This window comes from Psittacula echo, assembly GCF_963264785.1.
Source record: "Psittacula echo genome assembly, chromosome: 5".
NCBI lineage: Eukaryota > Metazoa > Chordata > Aves > Psittaciformes > Psittacidae > Psittacula > Psittacula echo.
Window position 1 is genome coordinate 87,633,323 of NC_137739.1, and position 18,276 is coordinate 87,651,598.

Below are 18,276 nucleotides of genomic sequence, written 5' to 3' on the forward strand. Positions count from 1 at the left end.
AACCAGGCCAACCACTCCTGCTCTTACCCCAGTCCCACAGTGGATCCCACAACCACCTCTGGATTCACTGCAATTGGCGAGGCAGTGCCTCCAATGGGCCAAAAACTGGTCCCATGCAAGCCACCCGTGGAATACGTTTGACTGGTCCTTCCCCATGTTTCCCGTTGTGTCCTACCTTGCCATTGCCTTGGGCTTTCCTCCAGGTATCTCCTCCAAGCCTTCACACACAGGGGCAGCTCCCAGCCTGGTGTCAGCTACTCCATCCTCTGCCTCACTGCCAAAGGCAGGCAAGTTAGACGTGGAGGTCCTCATATCCATTGCAAAGTGTAGATACTACATGGGAAGCAATTCCCTGCCCCAGCCAACCGCATGCTCTGAACGAAATATTTGAGAGGTTTGTGTCTTGTGGCTGTAACCTTTGTTATCTTCAGGGAACTTTTGGGAGGAGGGGAAAGATCTTCAGCTTTGCAAGACAGCAACAGAAGTAATTAATCTTTGTAATGATTAACTCCCAAGGCCTGGCTGGCAGGGATGGAGGGTCCTCACATTAGAAAGGTAGAACTGCTTCCAGGATCCAACAAAGGCAGGAAGAACCAGAAGTGATAGTGCAGACAGGAAGCATGAAGAGGGGATGTGCTGGAGATGCTGATTCCCAGTCACTGGCAAAAATAGCTTGTCACAAGGTGAAAGCGGATCTGCTCCCCCTCACTCCCAGCCCCAAAGAACAGGCAGAGCTCCTGAGGAAGCCTGAACAGATGTGAGAGCTCTCCATAACCAGATGAATGGGCTGGCCCTGCAGAGCAGAACCTGAGCTGAGGGTTATCATGCAAGCTGCCTGGAGGCAAAAAAGCTGCTGCCTTCTCCATGCCCTCTGCACAAAGCTGTCTGTGTTATGAAGCATCCCAAAGTGTCCATCCCAGCAGCTGGTGAGACACAGACCCATCTCTCACCACTGCTTCTAAAAGATAACAAACCACCAGACAACCTTCAAGTCTCAAGTGCAGTTGGAAGATCTAACCCAGCACCCTCATCTCACACCATGGATGTACCGACATCATTTTCCAGTTCCATTTAATGGAAGCTGAACAGGAATGTGTAATGAAGTGTCATGAAATCCACTTTGCCTCTTGCAAGTCTCCCAGCATGGCACATACCTGTTGTGAAAGCCCTGACATGGTACCTCCCCACTTCCACAGGTATTTTTAGCCATCCTTTCCCCCCCATACCTTCCCATTTCCATTACCTTCACTCCATTACTTGTACCCACTCACCCCCCACTCCTCTCACATCCCTCCTGTAGATCCACCATCCACCTAGCCAAGCTCCCCACCTCCCTGACTCTTCACCTTTCATTCCTCATCCTCCCATCTCCTCCAGCCAAAGAATCATCTTGCTAATGCTTTCTGTGACTTCTTGAGAGTCAGGTCTGGTCCAGTCCCTTGTTCTCCATGGCTTTTCCATGAAGGGAAGTATTCCCCCAAGTCCTTCCTCTGGGTTTCTCAGATGCAGGGATATGCTTGTGGCACTCCACTGGGTCCTCAGACCCAGCTCTGCATCTCATCCAGCACCATGAGCAGCGACAGGCCCCTGTCACTGCTGGAGTCCCCCCACATTATTCCTCTCAGCACAGCCAATGTGGAGGCAGACACATGCCCTGAGCAACAAGGGAACCCTCAAAGCAAAGCAGACACTTGGGCTCTGTTTCTGGTGTCCTAATTGCCTCCTGTGGACAGCAACCTCTCTGCCTCCACATCATCCTGATCCTTCATATTCCCTCCCAGAGTGCCCACATCTTCCTCTGAATGAGTCATAAATGAAAAGCGGGACTTAAAGTCCTGAGTTTGGTTCAATCAAGGTGAGAGACCACCCTGAGGAGCAGAAGCAGCTCTTGGCTAGGACACCCTGCCCAACACAGATGCTTCCCAGTCATGGGTGAGTGATCAAGCTTCCTCAGGGCTGCCTTGTCTGCTTATGGATTCAGATTCTACTACATTAAATTAACAAAAAAAGGGAGGAATAAAGGAAAAACCAGACCCAGGGTGGGAAGGGAAAGAGAAACAGGGATTATCTCAGACTTGGAAAGCAGGGCTACACTCCTGACCCAGCAAACCCGGTCCGGATGTTATTGCCATGAAAATGGGAATGAAAACAAATGGCTCCAGGCTTCATCCACCCACTCTCCCCCCTCCCTGTTGCCTGCCTCAGCTGTGCAGCGTGTTTGCTCCACTGCCTGGAAGAGCTTCAAGCAAAGGTCCTCTGGGATTTCTGGGTCTAAGATCTCCAATTTCATGGATCTGCCTTGATCCCCCAGCAAAATGCAGCCCCTGTTCCAGGAAACAGGATGAAAAGAAAAGACTGGAAAAGTACAATGCTCAGCTCGTAACAAAGCCAGAAGAGCAGGGCAGAGGGGTCCTGTATTCCTCAGATGCATGCTGCTAAGAGCAGTTGCATCAGATGCTGCTAAGGGCAGCCACATCATGGCCCTGGGCAGACCCACTGCTGTTCCTGCTGGTTCTCAGCTGCACACAGCTAACAAAGAGCAACCTCATGCTCAGCAGCATCCTTCGAAGGAAGGGCTCAGCCTGAACCCAGGGGAAAAGACACCAGATGGAAAAGGAAGAAGAGCAGCTGGGAAGCTCAAAGCAAAAGGAGGACTGCCCCTCAGCTCTTTAGGAGGGTCTTCCCTTCTGCTGGCTGATTTATCCAGCCAGAAACTTCTCAGTCCTGCATCCTTCCCACAGCATCAACAAGGAAGTAGCAGGCAGTCCCTGGAAGTGACACCCAGGACCAACACAAATGGAACCTAATCCCCACCACGGTGACTAAGGCAAGAAAAGGGGGATCTTGCTAAAGATTCCTTCCTTCTTTTCATGTCTTACAAACTGAACTATGCAACATTAGAGGTAAAGGGAGAGATTTGTCACCCTCCAGGCCCCTGATTGGTTGCTGACTTGGATTTGCAGGGAGATACAGAGCTTGGCACTGAAACTTCAGAGCACTAGAGGGATGTCATGCTCATATACTGATCTCTCCTGAGCAAAGACATACCTAGATGTGTCAAGGAGTGATGGCAAATAAAAGGCAAAAAAAAAAAGTACCGTCAGTCTGTCTGTGTACTGAATGGTTTGTCCAGGATTCCCAGGCATCCCACAGCTTGGTCCATGCTATCCCACATGGCTGCTTATACACGAATATGCCAACTCCGCCTCACAGGAGTAGGGAGCCCAGTGCTACCAGATGGCTGTAGATTAGCCACAGAGCTGGAAAAAACACCCCAGAAACACTTGTAAAAAGCAGTGAGGCTGGCAGGGACGTGACTTCTTCCACCACAGCAGCAATCTATCCCTCCTCCTTATGTCAGAACAGCCCATAGCCCTTGAAGAAAGAAAAGACTACACTGCACCTTCTTCAAACACTCATGGCCAGCTCAAAGCTCAGTAAATCCTGCCTGTGCCAAACAGCCCCTCCTCAGATACTTCCCACTTTTCTGTTTAATTACACCAGATTCCAGGGTGGAATGTCAGTCTGAGAGACCCCCTGGTGCCAGCGCCCCTGCTCATCTGGAAAAGGGAGAAAATGAGAATGGTTCCAGGGCTGTGAGGCTGAGGAGGGATGTTAGCACCTCCTTGCTTCCTCCCCTGCTTCTGCACAAGGCAGGCTTTCAGACCAGCATCTTCCTCAAGGGCTGAGGCCACAGAGGACGTGAAAAGAGATCCAAGCCCCTCAGCTGTTCACTTCTATATTCAATTCCACAAATGCTTCATGTTGTCCTCAGGGCAGCTCTGAACCACACAAACTGCCAGCTGAGCTGCTCTCAGAGGAGGGCAGCAGAGTCCCCAGATGCCAGCACATCCTGCCATAAAGATCAAGACATGAGGTTTTGTTGTTTCACATTGGAGTCCTCAGGAACACCCAAACTGTTCCCAACAGCTCCAGCAAATGTCTCACCTGAACCATTTTTGTCCCCTGCCATGTGTAGAGATGAGGGCTCAGTCACTGAGCTCTCTCATGAGGTGCTGATGTTTCTCGTACTGGGTCTGGATCTCATGCTGTATAACCAGCATGCTGCCCTTTCTTCTTTGCCATCCTACCCACTCAGAGCAAGTCATCCGTGGCAGGGGGACTCCAGGGCCAGGGAGCTGCAGCACACCCAGGGATGAAGAGATTTCCTGCAGGGAGGATCTTGGTAAGGCCAAGTGCTCCAGGGCCATCCTTCCCCCCTGCAATTATACCCATTCTCCTAATGCATAGTGTGGCAACCTCCCAGTTGCATGGCCAGATGTGATAGCTTACTCCCACCAGATGTCCTTCTGCATATCATGGAATCCAATACAGAGCACCTTCTACCCAGAGACTAGCAGAACTCAGCTCTCCATAGGTCTTTTTGTCAGAAAGGAATCAGGACTAGAGGAAACCCTACATACCAGAGCCTACATCAGAGTTAAAACTGGATGTCACTGGTGTGACCTCCTCTCACTCTAAAACTGAGTCCCACGTTTTAAGCAATGATCTCCCCCACCACTGACAGCAATTCCCAGGACAGCACCAGAAAACCCACCTTAGACAGATGCCAGACAGTGAAACAAGACCCTCCCCTTGTCTACACTCAGCTACACAAAGAGGGGAAACCTACAGTTTGGACAAACTGATCCCTGCTGCTGATGCTAAGCAAGTGTCAAAGATACAGGCCCATAGACTAGCACAAGGGAAAGCTGGCTGTTACAAGACCTAGCTCTTCATCTAATTTCACTGGAGACTTTCCTGTCTGCTTGCTGAAAAGAGACGAGACAAAAGCCCACAGAGCCTCTCAAAGGAGCCTGAGTCTTACCTGCATGGATCAGACCTGTGCTCCCTGTCCACCATGTCCCACAGCTGGCTAAGGGATGGGGGTCAGGACCATGCTTATGAAGTTGGGTCTGGGTGGTGAGACAGGGCCATGGCTTACTTTAAGCTAACAGGTTTAGATGGGCTCTTAGGCAGAGGCTCTTCCCTGTGAGGGTGCTGAGGCGCTGGCCCAGGGTGCCCAGAGAAGCTGTGGCTGCCCCATCCCTGGCAGTGCTCAAGGCCAGGTTGGACACAGGGGCTTGGAGCAAGCTGCTCCAGTGGAAGGGGTCCCTGCCTGTGGCAGGGGTTGGAACTGGATGAGCTTTAAGGTCCCTTCCAACACAAACCATTCCATGATTCAGGCTCAGAGCAGCAACTTGGAAGCAGAAAAGGGACTGCGACCTGACAGAAACAAAGGCAAGGAGTTCCCTGGCTTGGTGGATGCTTAAGGACAAAGGCAAGGAGCAGTGTTTCCCAGGATGGCATGCAGGAAAGAGCCGTGACATCTCCCCAGCACTGCTGGAGAAGCAAGTGGAAAACAAGGTGAACACATGGGAGGAGTCTCAGGGAGCCAGTGGCAGGGTGGAAGTCCCCATCATCCAAACCACAGCTGGAAGAGATGGCAAACTCATGCAGAGACAGTGAGGAGCTACAGGGAAACATCCACTGGCAGCCAGGCAGAGCATGGCCCAGGAGTTTCACTGACCTAAGGAGCTAGGAGCTTCCCTAAGGAACAGAGAACTGCGCAGCCCCCAAGAGCCACACGTTTTATGGCCTTTGTGGAAAATTCCATCCCTGCTTAATCTCCTGGGGCTCCTGTAAGGTTGTGGCACGGGGAAAGGGACCAAACAGGAAAGAATTAGAGGGAAAATGCCTCTCTTTTGGCAGCCCCCATGGCTGTGCCAGGAGTTAGCAGCAGCGGCTCTGAGCAGCCAGCCCTGCCTCCCCCTGCTCCTGCTGCCTCTATAAACACTCAGAGCTTGCTCAGAAGATTAGAAAGGAACAGGGCAAAAGACAACAGAGTCTCTTTTGTAACGGGGAAGGATTACAGCATCAAGTGACCGGCTGCAGCTCCCAAGTGGGTTTCAGGCTCCTTAACACACCGTGTCTGTCAGGTTCAATCCCCCCCATGAGCCAAGGGGGCACGAGGAGGTGGGACGTGGCGTGGGCCACAAAGGACCCAGCAAGGATACGTGTGGGACCAAACCTCTACAGCCTCCGGTGCAGCTCAGGAGCCCATGACTGTGAGTATCTTGTCCTTCTGAGAGCAGGTAGATTCCTTCAAGTTCCATCCTTCTGCCTGTCCATGATCTCCTGTCGCTTCATCTGCTCGCTCCCCATCTCTGCTCATGTCTACTTGCTGTCTTATGTGGTGGGTAACGCACCTGATGCAGGCATGACCACCTCTCGCTCCATCTGCTTGCTCCCCATCTCTGCTCATGTCTACTTGCTGTCTTATGTGGTGGGTAACACACCTGATGCAGGCTTGTGGTTGAAGTCTAATTAGTGTCAGTCGACTTTCAGGAGCAATGGTTAGTCCAGACAGATCAGGCAGTGGCAGGCAGCAGCTCCCTGGAGTGCTGGTACCACACAGGGGATGACTCTTGTTGGTTCTTCCTCCCCATAGCTTGCTGGTGTGGCAGTGCTGGTGCTGCAGTGCGTCACATCCCATCACGTACCTCGATCCCAAATGGTGCTTTGAGTGTGCCAGTGGCATTCCAGGGCAGTCCCACAGAGGCAGGCAGGGAAGTGCCTTAACCATTCAGAGCAGGAGGAAAAAGCACTGGGAAAAGCCCCATATCCCATACTGGAGCAGAACGGCAGAGAGGTGAGTGACATCCATTATTTACATGGACAGGAGCTGAAGTTTTCCATGTTTGGTAAAAAGTGAATCTGTATTTGACTTACGCAACGAAGAGTCTCCCTGAGCACTTCCAAGACCCAAAGTGTTGAGGGAAGAGCCAGCTTTCTTTAAGCATATACATACGTGCAATCTCTAGGTCTAAGTCCCATGCACTGGCCAGAAATATGTGTGGAAACAGGGCAGGGCAGGTACCAGCTCTATTCTTCTGATACAACCATGAGAGGGGACTTGGGGGGAGTTAAGACAGGGAACCCAAAGGAGGAGCAGCACCAAAAAGCCAAAGCCAGGACAAAGATGCTATCTGATATAGACTTTGCTGGTTTATTCCACAGCACCAACTCAGTGGGACCTGAGTTTTCCCCCTGCTAAGTGTAGGTCTTTCACTAAGATGCTTAAACAAGGAGCATGGACACAAACTTACCTGCCTTCAACTGTTCCTACAGAGCAGTAAGATCTGGTTTGTCCCTTGAAGTGCTTCTTTGTCTCCATCATTCAGGCCCCATAACTATTAACATTATTGCCTCTGTTAAATAGCAATGTCTGTGTAACATCCTGATAACCTATTAATAATAGAAATTCCAATAGAAATACCAATAGTCTTACACTGGATAATGATTCCTAAACCGAGGGATCATTCACCTCCCTACCTGGCATGGGCTAAACTGGTGATTTATATTAGCTGGTCTGATTATTAATTGCTGATAAAGAATTATTTGGTTACTCTCCTGGTGTAATGGTTGGACTTAATCTTAAAGCTCTTTTCCATCCTAGTTGATTCTGTGATTCTATTCTATTTATCTAAGGTTGAACTAGAAGTGAAATGGGGATGCTGCAATGGGGATTGGGAAGCATTTCACAAGCCTGAATGCCTTTTTTCATCCACTGTGATTTATTGTGCAAAGGACAGTTGAAGGAAAGGGGGGGTGGAGTTCCTGGAATCTGTGGCCAAACTCCATCCCTCAGCTCTCTATCAGGGAGAGCTGTTCTGCCTGCGAGAATGGGACCAGCATAGTCCAGATATAGCCCTCAGCCTATATTTAGCAGCTCTACGTGTTGGGCAAGAGCTACAAAACCTATCAGATCTCCAGGGGTACCATGATCTGGAGCAGTACCAAGAAATCTCTCCTTTATGGATTTTTTTTGCTTTCATTTGCTGTTTTTCTGGGGGTAATTTTTGCCCCAACAAGTAGAGTTACAGAAACATATTTGAAGCAAAGGCTATAAGAAAAATAAATGGGGTAAGAAACTCTAGAGTTTGTGATGCTGTGAATTAATCTTAAACCACTGTGGGAGCGGGATCTGTGGGAGGGAGTTACATGTGGGCTTTGTCCCCTCCAACCTCGCACCCCCACTTGAATGCTGACCATCAAACACTAAGAACCAAGGGCTCCATGAGAAAGTGTATTCTCCGTCACTGTATCCAGCTCACATGCAGCTCAAAGACAGCGAAAATGATGGCAAGCTCATCAAATTCATCACATACCATAAATTTCCTCCTGGTTCTCTATGTCACTGACTTTATCTTACCTGCCTTTTGATCCTAACTTGTTCCTTCCTTCCTTCCATCTGGCTTGCTTGCCAGTGTTCCTGTGTCCTCCCTCTCTGCAAGCTTGCTGGCAGCTTCATCTGCTCACTCTGTGTCCACTAGGATCTGTGATGACCGTGACATACACCAACCGCGTGGCTGACGCCCGCCTAGGCACCTTCTCACAGCTCCTGCTCCAATGGAAAGGAAGTATCTACAAACTGCTCTACTCAGAGTTCCTTATCTTCATCTCTCTCTACTTTACCATCAGTCTTGTCTACAGGTAAGCATCCTTGTACATTAACACTAACACAATCCCTCACCCTCAGCTTGTCCTGGCGCAGGACAACTGAGCAGTGCAGGGTTGGGACAGTGATCCTGGTGAAGAAGAGCTGGCCAGCCACTGACCAACCTCTGTGCGCAGGAAGAAAGGTCCTTCCTCATGGCTCCAATGCTGCTTAGCAGCTGATAAATCTCCTTTTTCTGTCCTGGAAAGTAGCACAGTTTCTCTTCTCTGGGATTAAGAGGTGCATTTGATGGTTACCTGTAGAATGAGAATGTGTAGATCAGTGATTGAACTGGTCCTGAAGATGGCCCAAAGCCAGGAGCTTTAGGCAAGAGTTTCCCTTGTTACACAACAGGCAATGCCTTGGGTACATTTCTGAGAGCTGACATCAGCCCTAGGAACACAGATCTGTAATGAGGCAACTGTGGCCACTGTGATTTTCATAGAATCATGGAATGGTTTGGGTTGGAAGGGACCTTAAAGCTCATTCAGTTCCAATCCCCTGCCACGGGCAGGGACCCCTTCCACTGGAGCAGCTTGCTCCAGGCCCCTGTGTCCAACTTGGCCTTGAACACTGCCAGGGATGGGGCAGCCACAGCTTCTCTGGGCACCCTGTGCCAGCGCCTCAGCACCCTCCCAGGGAAGAGCTTCTGCCTAAGAGCTCATCTCAGTCTCCCCTCTGGCAGGTTAAAGCCATTCCCCTTGGCCTGGCCCTGCAGGCCCTTGTAAAAGAAAATCTGGTGAGGGAAGAGGGAGCTCTGTTCGGATCACAGATGCAGCACAGAAGCAGGGAAGTGGCCCTAAGAAAGAGGCAAGAACTCACGTAAGAGCAGAGCTTGGGCTCACATTTTGTGGGGTATTAAGTGAACTGCAGTGCACATCCAAGCTCTGTGTCAAACCCTTGGTACCACACAGCACTGAGTACGAAAATATTGGTGGTCCCTGACATCAGCCTGCATCACTTACTCTCTGTCAGTGATCCTTTTGGCTCCTTTGGACTGGTCAGCAGGGTATTTTGGGAGGTGGGCTCATGAGTGGTGTTCACTCACAGCATCCCCAGCCTCATGGCATGGCAGTGTCCTGACTACACATCCTTGGCTTCCCTTGCCAGACTCCTATACCTCAGTAGGCCCAACAAGGCACAGACTCTTCTTTGAGACTGATGCTTATGTTTCTCCCTTTTAGGCTGATCCTGAATGAGAGCCAAAGGCTGATGTTTGAGAAGCTGGCGCTCTACTGCAACAGCTATGCTGAGCTAATCCCTGTGTCCTTTGTGCTGGGTAAGGAGCTCTGTCTGGGAACACACAGGGAGGGGAAAGAGGCAGCATTTCTTCTCCCTGGTTTGCTATAGCTCTCCAGGCAGGCAAGATTCACTCAACAGATCCCTCCCTCTGCCTTTGCAAACCTCCCCAAGCATCATTTCATGTCACAGCTATAAGGTACGCTCCCAGTACACAGCTTGCGCTGGCCAGATGTGCTGGCATGCTCCAGGCTCTGCCAGGAGGGCAGGCACCAAGTAGCACCAAATAAACCATGAAATCCAGACTCTAACTTCAGCATGGAGATATGAACTGCACAGAATCAGAGAATGGTTTGGGTTAGAAAGGACCTTAAAGCTTATCCAGTTCCAACCCCCTGCCACAGGTGGGGACACCTTCCACTAGAGCAGGTTGCTCCAAGCTCCATCCAACCCGACGCTGAACATGGCCAGGGATGGGGCAGCCACAGCTTCTCTGGGTAACCTGTGCCAGTGTTCCACCACGGTCATGCCTGCATCCATCCCTGTATCAGCAGAACCAGAAGTCCTATACACAAGCATTGACATCTTCCACCCTTTCAGGACAGCTAATGTGCTCAGCTCACCTCTAGGTTTCTACGTGGCTCTGGTGGTGTCCCGCTGGTGGGCTCAGTATGAGAGCATTCCATGGCCTGACCGGATCATGAACTTGGTTTCCTGCAACGTGGATGGAGAGGATGAGTATGGGCGGCTCCTGCGTCGCACCCTCATGCGCTACAGCAACCTGTGCAGTGTCCTGATCCTGCGCTCAGTCAGCACCGCTGTCTACAAGCGCTTCCCAAGCATGGAGCATGTTGTGAGGGCAGGTCAGTGCTGGTCCTGCCTTCTGCACCACACAGACAGCATCACCTTGGTGCTGGTTTTGGGGCAAAGAGCCTTGGAAAGGACTGGAGGTGGGATAGTGCTGCAATGTGCTCAGCTGATGTCTGCAGTGATGCTCACTCTGCTCTACTGAAATCATCAATGGTTGATGTTTCCCTATTTCACAGCATGTTCCTAAGAGTGGCTGGAAGGGTTGTTTGAAAGATGAAGGGTCTTCACCCAAGCCTTTATACATAAGGAGGGTGCCAAGGTCCTGTTTGTCAATGCAGATATGCTGCAGGTCACAGGGTAGCCCTGGCTGGTCAGATTAGGGTAATGTGGTACATCAACTAGGAGCTGACCACCCTGCTCTGGAAGTGGGAAGAGAAGAGCTCTCTGTAATAAATGACCCTGTGCACAGATCTATAGCAGAGCACAGGCAGACCACTGCCAAGTGGAACGCTCATCCTCCCTCAGGGCAACAGTTTTCCACTGGGCAGGTGGGAATTGGAGCCTCAGACCTCAAGGGCTGTGCTCCCTCAATCCTCTCTGAAGATGCTCCTCAAGATATGACATTTCCCTGCCCAAAGGGAGATGTCAATTAGAACCCTTCTCAACTGGCTTCCCTTTGCAATCCAGAGAGAGAAACAGGCACTTTTAGGACACAAATTACCCCATTCTCAACAAACATCTACATACATCAGGCAATTGCACCCTCAGCAGTGCTTTATCTCCCTGCTGACTGCGACCTGGTTAGATGGGCTATAGACTCCTGAAATGAAGTGTGATAAAGCCTGCCCCTCACACTTCTACAACTCAATGTTTCAACAAGACTCATCCCCTTCTGCGTGTCTCCCAAAAGCTGAGTGCTTGAGTATTCCCTGTTATTTTTACGGAGAGCCAAGGCAACCACATAAGATTTAGACGTTTTAGTTTCAGACCAGATCAATTCCTTTCTGCCCGTTACAGCCATCCTTCTCCCATCTACTCTTTTCCACCCAGGCCTCATGACAGCAGAAGAGCACAAGAAGTTTGAGAGCTTGAATTCCCCACACAACAAGTTTTGGATCCCGTGTGTGTGGTTCTCCAACCTGGCTGTGAAGGCAAGGAATGAGGGGAGGATCCGGGACAGCGTGCTGCTCCAAGGCATCCTGAATGTGAGTGCCAGGCAACAGGCAGCTATTTAGGATCCTCACCTGGTCCCCTATGTGGAACTACATGGATTTCCAGAGTCAGGCAAGGAATAGGAATGGCGAGGTAGGACAGTGAGCCAAGTCTGTCCCTAGGGATATTACACTGGAGGTCTCTAGGATACAGATGGAAAGCCACAAGGAAGCATGTATCTGGAAGAGACCAGGAGAGGTCAAAAACATCCCCAACAACCAAAGTCTCTTTGGAAAACTTCACTATTGAAAACTCTTGGATAGTCCTGGGATGCTCCACATAGTGTGGGCTTAGTGTGATAAGGGGAATAGTGTGGGCATGCTCCACAAGACCTGGCAACCATCCCTGCGCAGCTGCAGAGAAAAAGGGTCCAGGGCAGCTCATCCTGCCTGGTAAGGTATGCATGTGCAGAGAAGATCACATTCTTTCCGTTACCTGGAGTGAGATGTCTCCCTCTGGGCTATTTATCCAGACTCACTACTTAGTCAGGAGAGAGAAATGGATGCTCCTGAGTTAGTCTTTGCCTAACCAGTTGGCTGCTCATTTTGGGAGGAGGTAATCTCTGCTATGAGTTCCTCCAGGGCAAGTCTGAGACTCTCCTGGTGCTCTGCTGGGGTGAGGCTGAGCTTCACCTTCCAGAGGAGGTGTGAGCAGGAGGGAATGGGCTGGAGCAAGGAAGCACAGTGAGGCTGGAGATGCTCATTGTCCCCAGAAAGGAGATGCAAAGCTATACTGACAGGCTCTTCCTTTTCCCCACTGCAGGAGCTCAACACCTTGCGCAGCCAGTGCGGGCGACTCTACGGGTATGACTGGATCAGCATCCCCTTGGTCTACACTCAGGTGAGAAGGGATCCCCACACCTATTGGAAAATCCTAGAATTAGATAGGTTGGAAAAGACCTTTAAGATCATCAAGTCCAATCATTACCCCAGGACTGCCAAGACCATCACTAAACCATGTCACATATCATTGCTCCACTGCCTGCTTGCACACCCTGCCCCACATCCCATTTACACACGTATCTGACCCACACATGGACCATCACCTACACATTGGTGCTCTCACATATGTACCTCAGCAACACACACCCAGCCCTTATTTACCTAACTTAAAACAACCCACTGTCCAGGAGCACCTAACCATGATGTGTGCCACATGGGTGCATGGAAACCACAGATACACACAGACCCATTCCCTGCACCAAACTGCAGGGATCACATCCCTGAATCAGTTTCTTCCCACTCAGCAGAGCTGAGATGCATCTGCCAAGCGAAGCTGCTCCAAGCAGGCAGGGCAGCTCTGATGGAGTCATGCCACGTGTGCGAGCGCTGCGTGCGTGTTCTCAGGTATCTAATAGCTCCCTGGATGCCAACCCAGACAGACGCTTTGGCTCCTTTGTCGGATATGATCCAGCTGCTCAGTTAGCACTAATGCACTGCACAGTGAAATGGGAACAGCTTCCATTCACGTGGCACTGAAGGTTAATAGGGAACATGCTGGGAAACTATTCCTTCACAGTCTTTTGTTCTGCACATTAGGAGCAAAAAGCAATACCATAGCACATCTTTGCAGTACACAACCCATTCTTTTTACAGGTGCCCATCCACACTGTCATTCCACGCACTCTCTATCCTGCCCATCACAAACAGCCCTGCAAGGAACTGCGTGGCTAGCTCAAGAGTCTCGTGATGCTGGGTGGTTTTGTTTTGAGCCCTCTTTCTCGTTGCATGTAGAGACCATGCAAGAGCCTCAGCTGCTTTTAATCTGAAAAGGGGAAGTTTCCAGTCCCGTGATTGCAGAGAAAAGCACAAAGCTCAGTGAAATCTGGGCAAGCAGGCAAGTTAATACACAAAAGGTCCTGCGTGAGGACCAGGAAGGAAGGAGCAGCCCTGACAGCATTGGCTGAGCCATGAGGGGCTTGAGATAGCTTTCAGGAGAGGCAAGAACAGGAATGAAAAGAGCTCAAAGCACCCCTTACCTTGGCAGCAGAACAACCAGGCAGCCATGTGTCAGTCCTTTCAGCTCTTTCCATCCACGATGTCACTTGCTTTCTTTCTGTGATGCCTACACAGATGTCATTCCAGGGACAGCATGGAACGAAATAGTGTATTTCATGTTACATATGTGTATTTCATATTACACAGCAACGTAACAGCTAAAGGGCAAAGAGCATATTTAAAGTCAAAATGCATCTTCCTGCAGAAAGCAGAGGAGAAGCCTGTCATAAGCAGACGTTATTTAAGGTCCCCTCCAACCCAAACCACTCTGATGCTATGATAACTGAATCCAAGGCTTTCACAAAAGGCTACAAATCCAGCAGCAGCTTGTTGCTGTTTGGAGATGTGTGGGGTGGAACTGAAGAGAAAGGCTGGGAACACAAGCTCCTCTGGCATCTTTCCCAGGTGGTGACCGTGGCTGTTTACAGCTTCTTCCTGGCTTGCCTGATTGGGCGGCAGTTCCTGGATCCAGAAAAAGCATATCCTGGCCATGAACTAGATCTCTTTGTGCCCGTCTTTACCTTTCTGCAGTTCTTCTTCTATGCTGGCTGGTTAAAGGTAAGTCCAAGAAAATACATCTGGAGCTGGAATCTGACCCAGCCTCCTGCTTTAACCCATCCCTTTTGGGAGGAACAGCATTGCTCTGTTCAAGGGATATCAAGCTTGACTCTGCCCAAAAGGCCTTCTTCCAGTGGGGAAAGGGGCAGGGATGACCATGGTGACCTTTGCTATGTGCTCTCCCTATGCAGGTGGCTGAGCAGCTCATCAACCCTTTTGGAGAGGATGATGATGACTTTGAAACCAACTGGCTCATCGACAGGAACCTGCAGGTAAAGTGAAGGCAGGGTCCTCTGATGAGCCTCACCTGCAGAGGAACACCAAGGCAGGAGTGCACCTAAGGCTTCAGCAAGCTCCATCAGTGCAAAGTTCTGCAACACCTTCACCATCCACTTCCCATGCCTGCAATGAGTGGAGAAGCAGTGCCCATTATCCTTGTGCTTTCCTAAGGTGGCTACATGTTAAGAAGAGGCCTAGGATTTCCAAAGGGAGATGTCAAGGAGAGCAGGAAGTGTAAAGCTTCCCAACAAATGTGAGGGTGAAGGGGGACAGCTCAGTGTTCCCCCTTATCAGGAGAAGAGAAGGCTCAGAGGAGGCCATAGAGCAGCTTCCATGGCCTAATAAAGGGGCTATAAGAAACCTGGAGAGGGGCTTTGGACAAGGGCCTGTAGGGATAGGCCAAGGGGAATGGCTTTAACCTGCCAGAGGGGAGACTGAGATGAGCTCTTAGGCAGAAGCTCTTCCCTGTGAGGGTGCTGAGGCGCTGGCACAGGGTGCCCAGAGAAGCTGTGGCTGCCCCATCCCTGGCAGTGCTCAAGGCCAGGTTGGACACAGGGGCTTGGAGCAAGCTGCTCCAGTGGAAGGGGTCCCTGCCAGAGGCAGGGGTTGGGACTGGATGAGCTTTAAGGTCCCTTCCAACACAAACCATTCTATGATTGTATGCGTAACACTGCTCACCCCATATGACACTTCTGCTGTCCCCTGCAGGTCTCCCTTATGGCTGTGGACGAGATGCACCAGGATCTACCCATTCTGGAGAAGGATCTATACTGGAATGAGCCTGATCCCCAGCCCCCCTACACTGCAGCCACTGCTGAGTACAAGCGCCCATCATTCCTTGGCTCAACTTTTGATATTAGGTAAGCACAGCCATGGGGTGTAAGAACAGCCTGCATTTACACCTTGGAGTAAGTCTTGTGCAGGCTATTATACTTGAGGAGGAAGAGCGAGCAGTAGTATTTTCCTCCATAGTCTGAAATTTCACCCTAAGAGACTTTTAGGCTCATCCAAAGACAATATAGCCAACATCCTCAACTTACAAGGATGCCTCTGACCTCTTTTCCACACTCTCCTCTACCATGAGCATCCCTGTTGTGGAGGGCCTGACACATATCTAGTGGCAGCACAGGAAAGAGATGCTTGCCAGTGGCAGTGGCATGCAGCCTCTCCCCCAAAACCCACCTCTTTTTGCTGCAACCTAACAGCCTGCTGTTCCTCTCCCCAGCATGCAGAAAGAAGAGATGGAGTTCCAGCCCCTGGAGCAAATTAAAGAGAATGAGGAGGCCAACCACTCCACACCATTACTGGGGCACCTGGGCCGCCTGCTCGGTGTGCAGTCACCCAGCTTCTCCAGGTCCTCTTCCCGCATGAACCTGCTGCGCAGGAGAGAACCCACGTCCCCTTTTTCCCATTACACATACCAAGACATGGGCAAGGCTGGAAGCCCTTGCGGCATCAATCAGCCAAGGGGAGACTCCAGCTCACAGGAACAGTGGGACGGCGAAGATGGAAAATTAAGAGAGTTTGATGCCTTCATGTCAACCCCATTCTACGAGAGACCTGGTTTCTACAGCGCTCCACAGACACCCATCAGCTCTATCCCTATGATTTTCCCTTCTAGGCGCCAAGGCCGCAAGAAGCCTCCTGCACTCTCCAGCATTGCTGCGTGCTCAACTTCTCTTAGGGATGTTGTCAGCACCTCCCCTTCCAGAGTCAGTGATGTGTATAAGAGCCAAAGCTCCATTGGCTCGGGTGCAAAGGAAACATTTATTTGGCCAACAGACCGGAGCAAAGGTTCTGACTCACTGGTTGTAACAGCAGAAGAAAAGAGCAACTCTTACGGTAAAGGCAAAGAAGGTACCACCACAGGAAGCCCAGGAGCTCAGACCACAGCATCAGAAAGCCCTAAGTTCCCCCTCTTGGCAGAGTCCCCAGACTATGAGAAGCAGGGTAGCTTCAAGAGCCTGAAGAGCTTGAAAGCTTCCCACCCTCCCTGGCTATCGCTGGAGAGCACAGCATCACCTACTCCCAATTCTGAGCACTTTCACACCCCCAATAACAAAACCCCTGGAGGCAGCACTTCTTTCTGCTTCTCCTTCACTCCTGTAACATCCCCAGTGCTGCACAGGTCCCACATGGGGAATGTGGGTTCCGATGCTCGCAGCCTAAGTTTAGAAGATGCAGTCAGTGCTCCAGACCAGCATCCAGCAGAGGTTTCCAGGAACACAAGAGACACTGGAAATGGAAGCACTAATGCTCCCCCTATGAAAGAGCCAAGAAGAGCTGAGAGTCCATCCCCCAATGACTCTGGCATCTCTCTAGCTGAAGGGGACTACGTGGGACTGATGGAGGTGATCATGGAGACCAGTGAAAGCACATGTGAAGAGCAGATGGACCAGTACAGCTAGAGGAGAGCAAGAGACACAGTTCTGTTGCGATACTGCATGATCTTTACACTTGGCCATGCTGGCACTCACCCAAACAGGGCAGCGCAGCCAAACCACCTACTGCTGGAACATAGAGCTAAAGCCTGGCCTAGGCTAAAGCCAGCTCTAAAGACTCACTGCCACTGGCCTCAGATACAGTAGCAGACACAACTTCAGTGCTGCACCAATAAAACCACCAAAAACCCCTCTACATCTGTAGCAAAAGACCTTTGAGTGCGAAGTATTGCAGATACACAACAGCAGAGCAGTATCTCAGCAGGTACCAGCCTGAAGAAGCTGGAGTGCAAGTGTAGCCCAAAACAGAAGGACATTAATAAGGACATCTCCCCCTCCTCACCACAGCAAGAATTAGAATGTGAGCTTTATGTTAGTGTGTCACAAGGCCCATTACAATTCTCAGGCATGACTTGAACTACTGACAAGATACTCCAGGGAAATGGACTGAAGCAAGACTCACCATTTGTGATGCAGACTCAAAGGGCCTCAATGTCATGCTCAGCAGTGTTTTCCAGTTCTGGAAAAGTAATGGAGTAAGGCAAGGCAAGTGTCTACTAGACAGACCAGGTGGCTGCAGGCAATGGGATTTGCCCTACACATTCCTTCCTTCTGAAGTTCCACATCACATCTGCCACTGATTTGACAATGCTCAGAGAGTAAGTTGTCTGGATGGAAGCAGAAACCATAGAGCTTTGAGGTTTTACTTGTCCTCCTTAACAAAATAAAAGCAAGGCTGAAGTCCAGGACCATCTGCTTCATTTCCTCATTTTAGTTTCCATGCAACAATAGGAGTTAAGTATAGAAAAACCACAAAGTTTTTCTACTTGTCTTAAGAAACAGCTGAAAGCACCCCATTTCACAGGGGGCATGTGACAAACTCACCTTCCCACATCCCTCCTCAACAGCTGCCCACTCCCTGCCTTTCCAGTACTGCCAGATCTTGGCAACCACCACCATCATCTGCTGCAACTGCTGATAAGTGTCACCAAGGCAGGTCCTCCAACACTGCTGTTCCAGTTCAGCCTGGTGACTGTACACAGCTCAAGTCTGGATTCACAGAACATTTTCTCCACTCAGAAGCGTAGCACCATTTGTAAGCAAGGCACAATGCCAAGTGAAGCACTAACACCCTCCTCCCCCTTTAGTTACTTCATCTAAACTCACAGGGACAAGCTCAGGAAGCCCAGATTTTCAAGCTTTCCTTCCCTTGTGCTTTATGGCAACAGCTTTGAATAAA

At 50.4% G+C, this 18,276-nt stretch overlaps 1 protein-coding gene and 1 long non-coding RNA gene across 2 annotated transcripts; one reads left to right on the forward strand and one right to left on the reverse strand.

Moving 5' to 3' along the window:
* Positions 1 to 7,065: 7,065 nt before the first annotated feature.
* BEST1 (bestrophin 1) lies at positions 7,066 to 17,003 on the forward strand (the record flags this gene model as incomplete). The annotated part of the gene is made up of 9 exons (XM_080618675.1): positions 7,066 to 8,496; positions 9,685 to 9,779; positions 10,369 to 10,602; positions 11,600 to 11,754; positions 12,524 to 12,601; positions 14,164 to 14,316; positions 14,508 to 14,588; positions 15,304 to 15,455; positions 15,821 to 17,003. Exons 1-9 carry the CDS (start codon positions 8,195 to 8,197, stop codon positions 17,001 to 17,003), a joined length of 2,433 nt encoding a protein of 810 aa, XP_080474801.1. The 5' UTR covers positions 7,066 to 8,194.
* On the reverse strand, positions 8,509 to 13,918 carry LOC308221561. Its single transcript, XR_013956924.1, has 3 exons — positions 13,740 to 13,918; positions 10,363 to 10,453; positions 8,509 to 8,757 (listed from the first exon to the last, which is right to left on the reverse strand). It is a non-coding gene; the product is annotated as an uncharacterized lncRNA (long non-coding RNA).
* Positions 17,004 to 18,276: the final 1,273 nt, after the last annotated feature.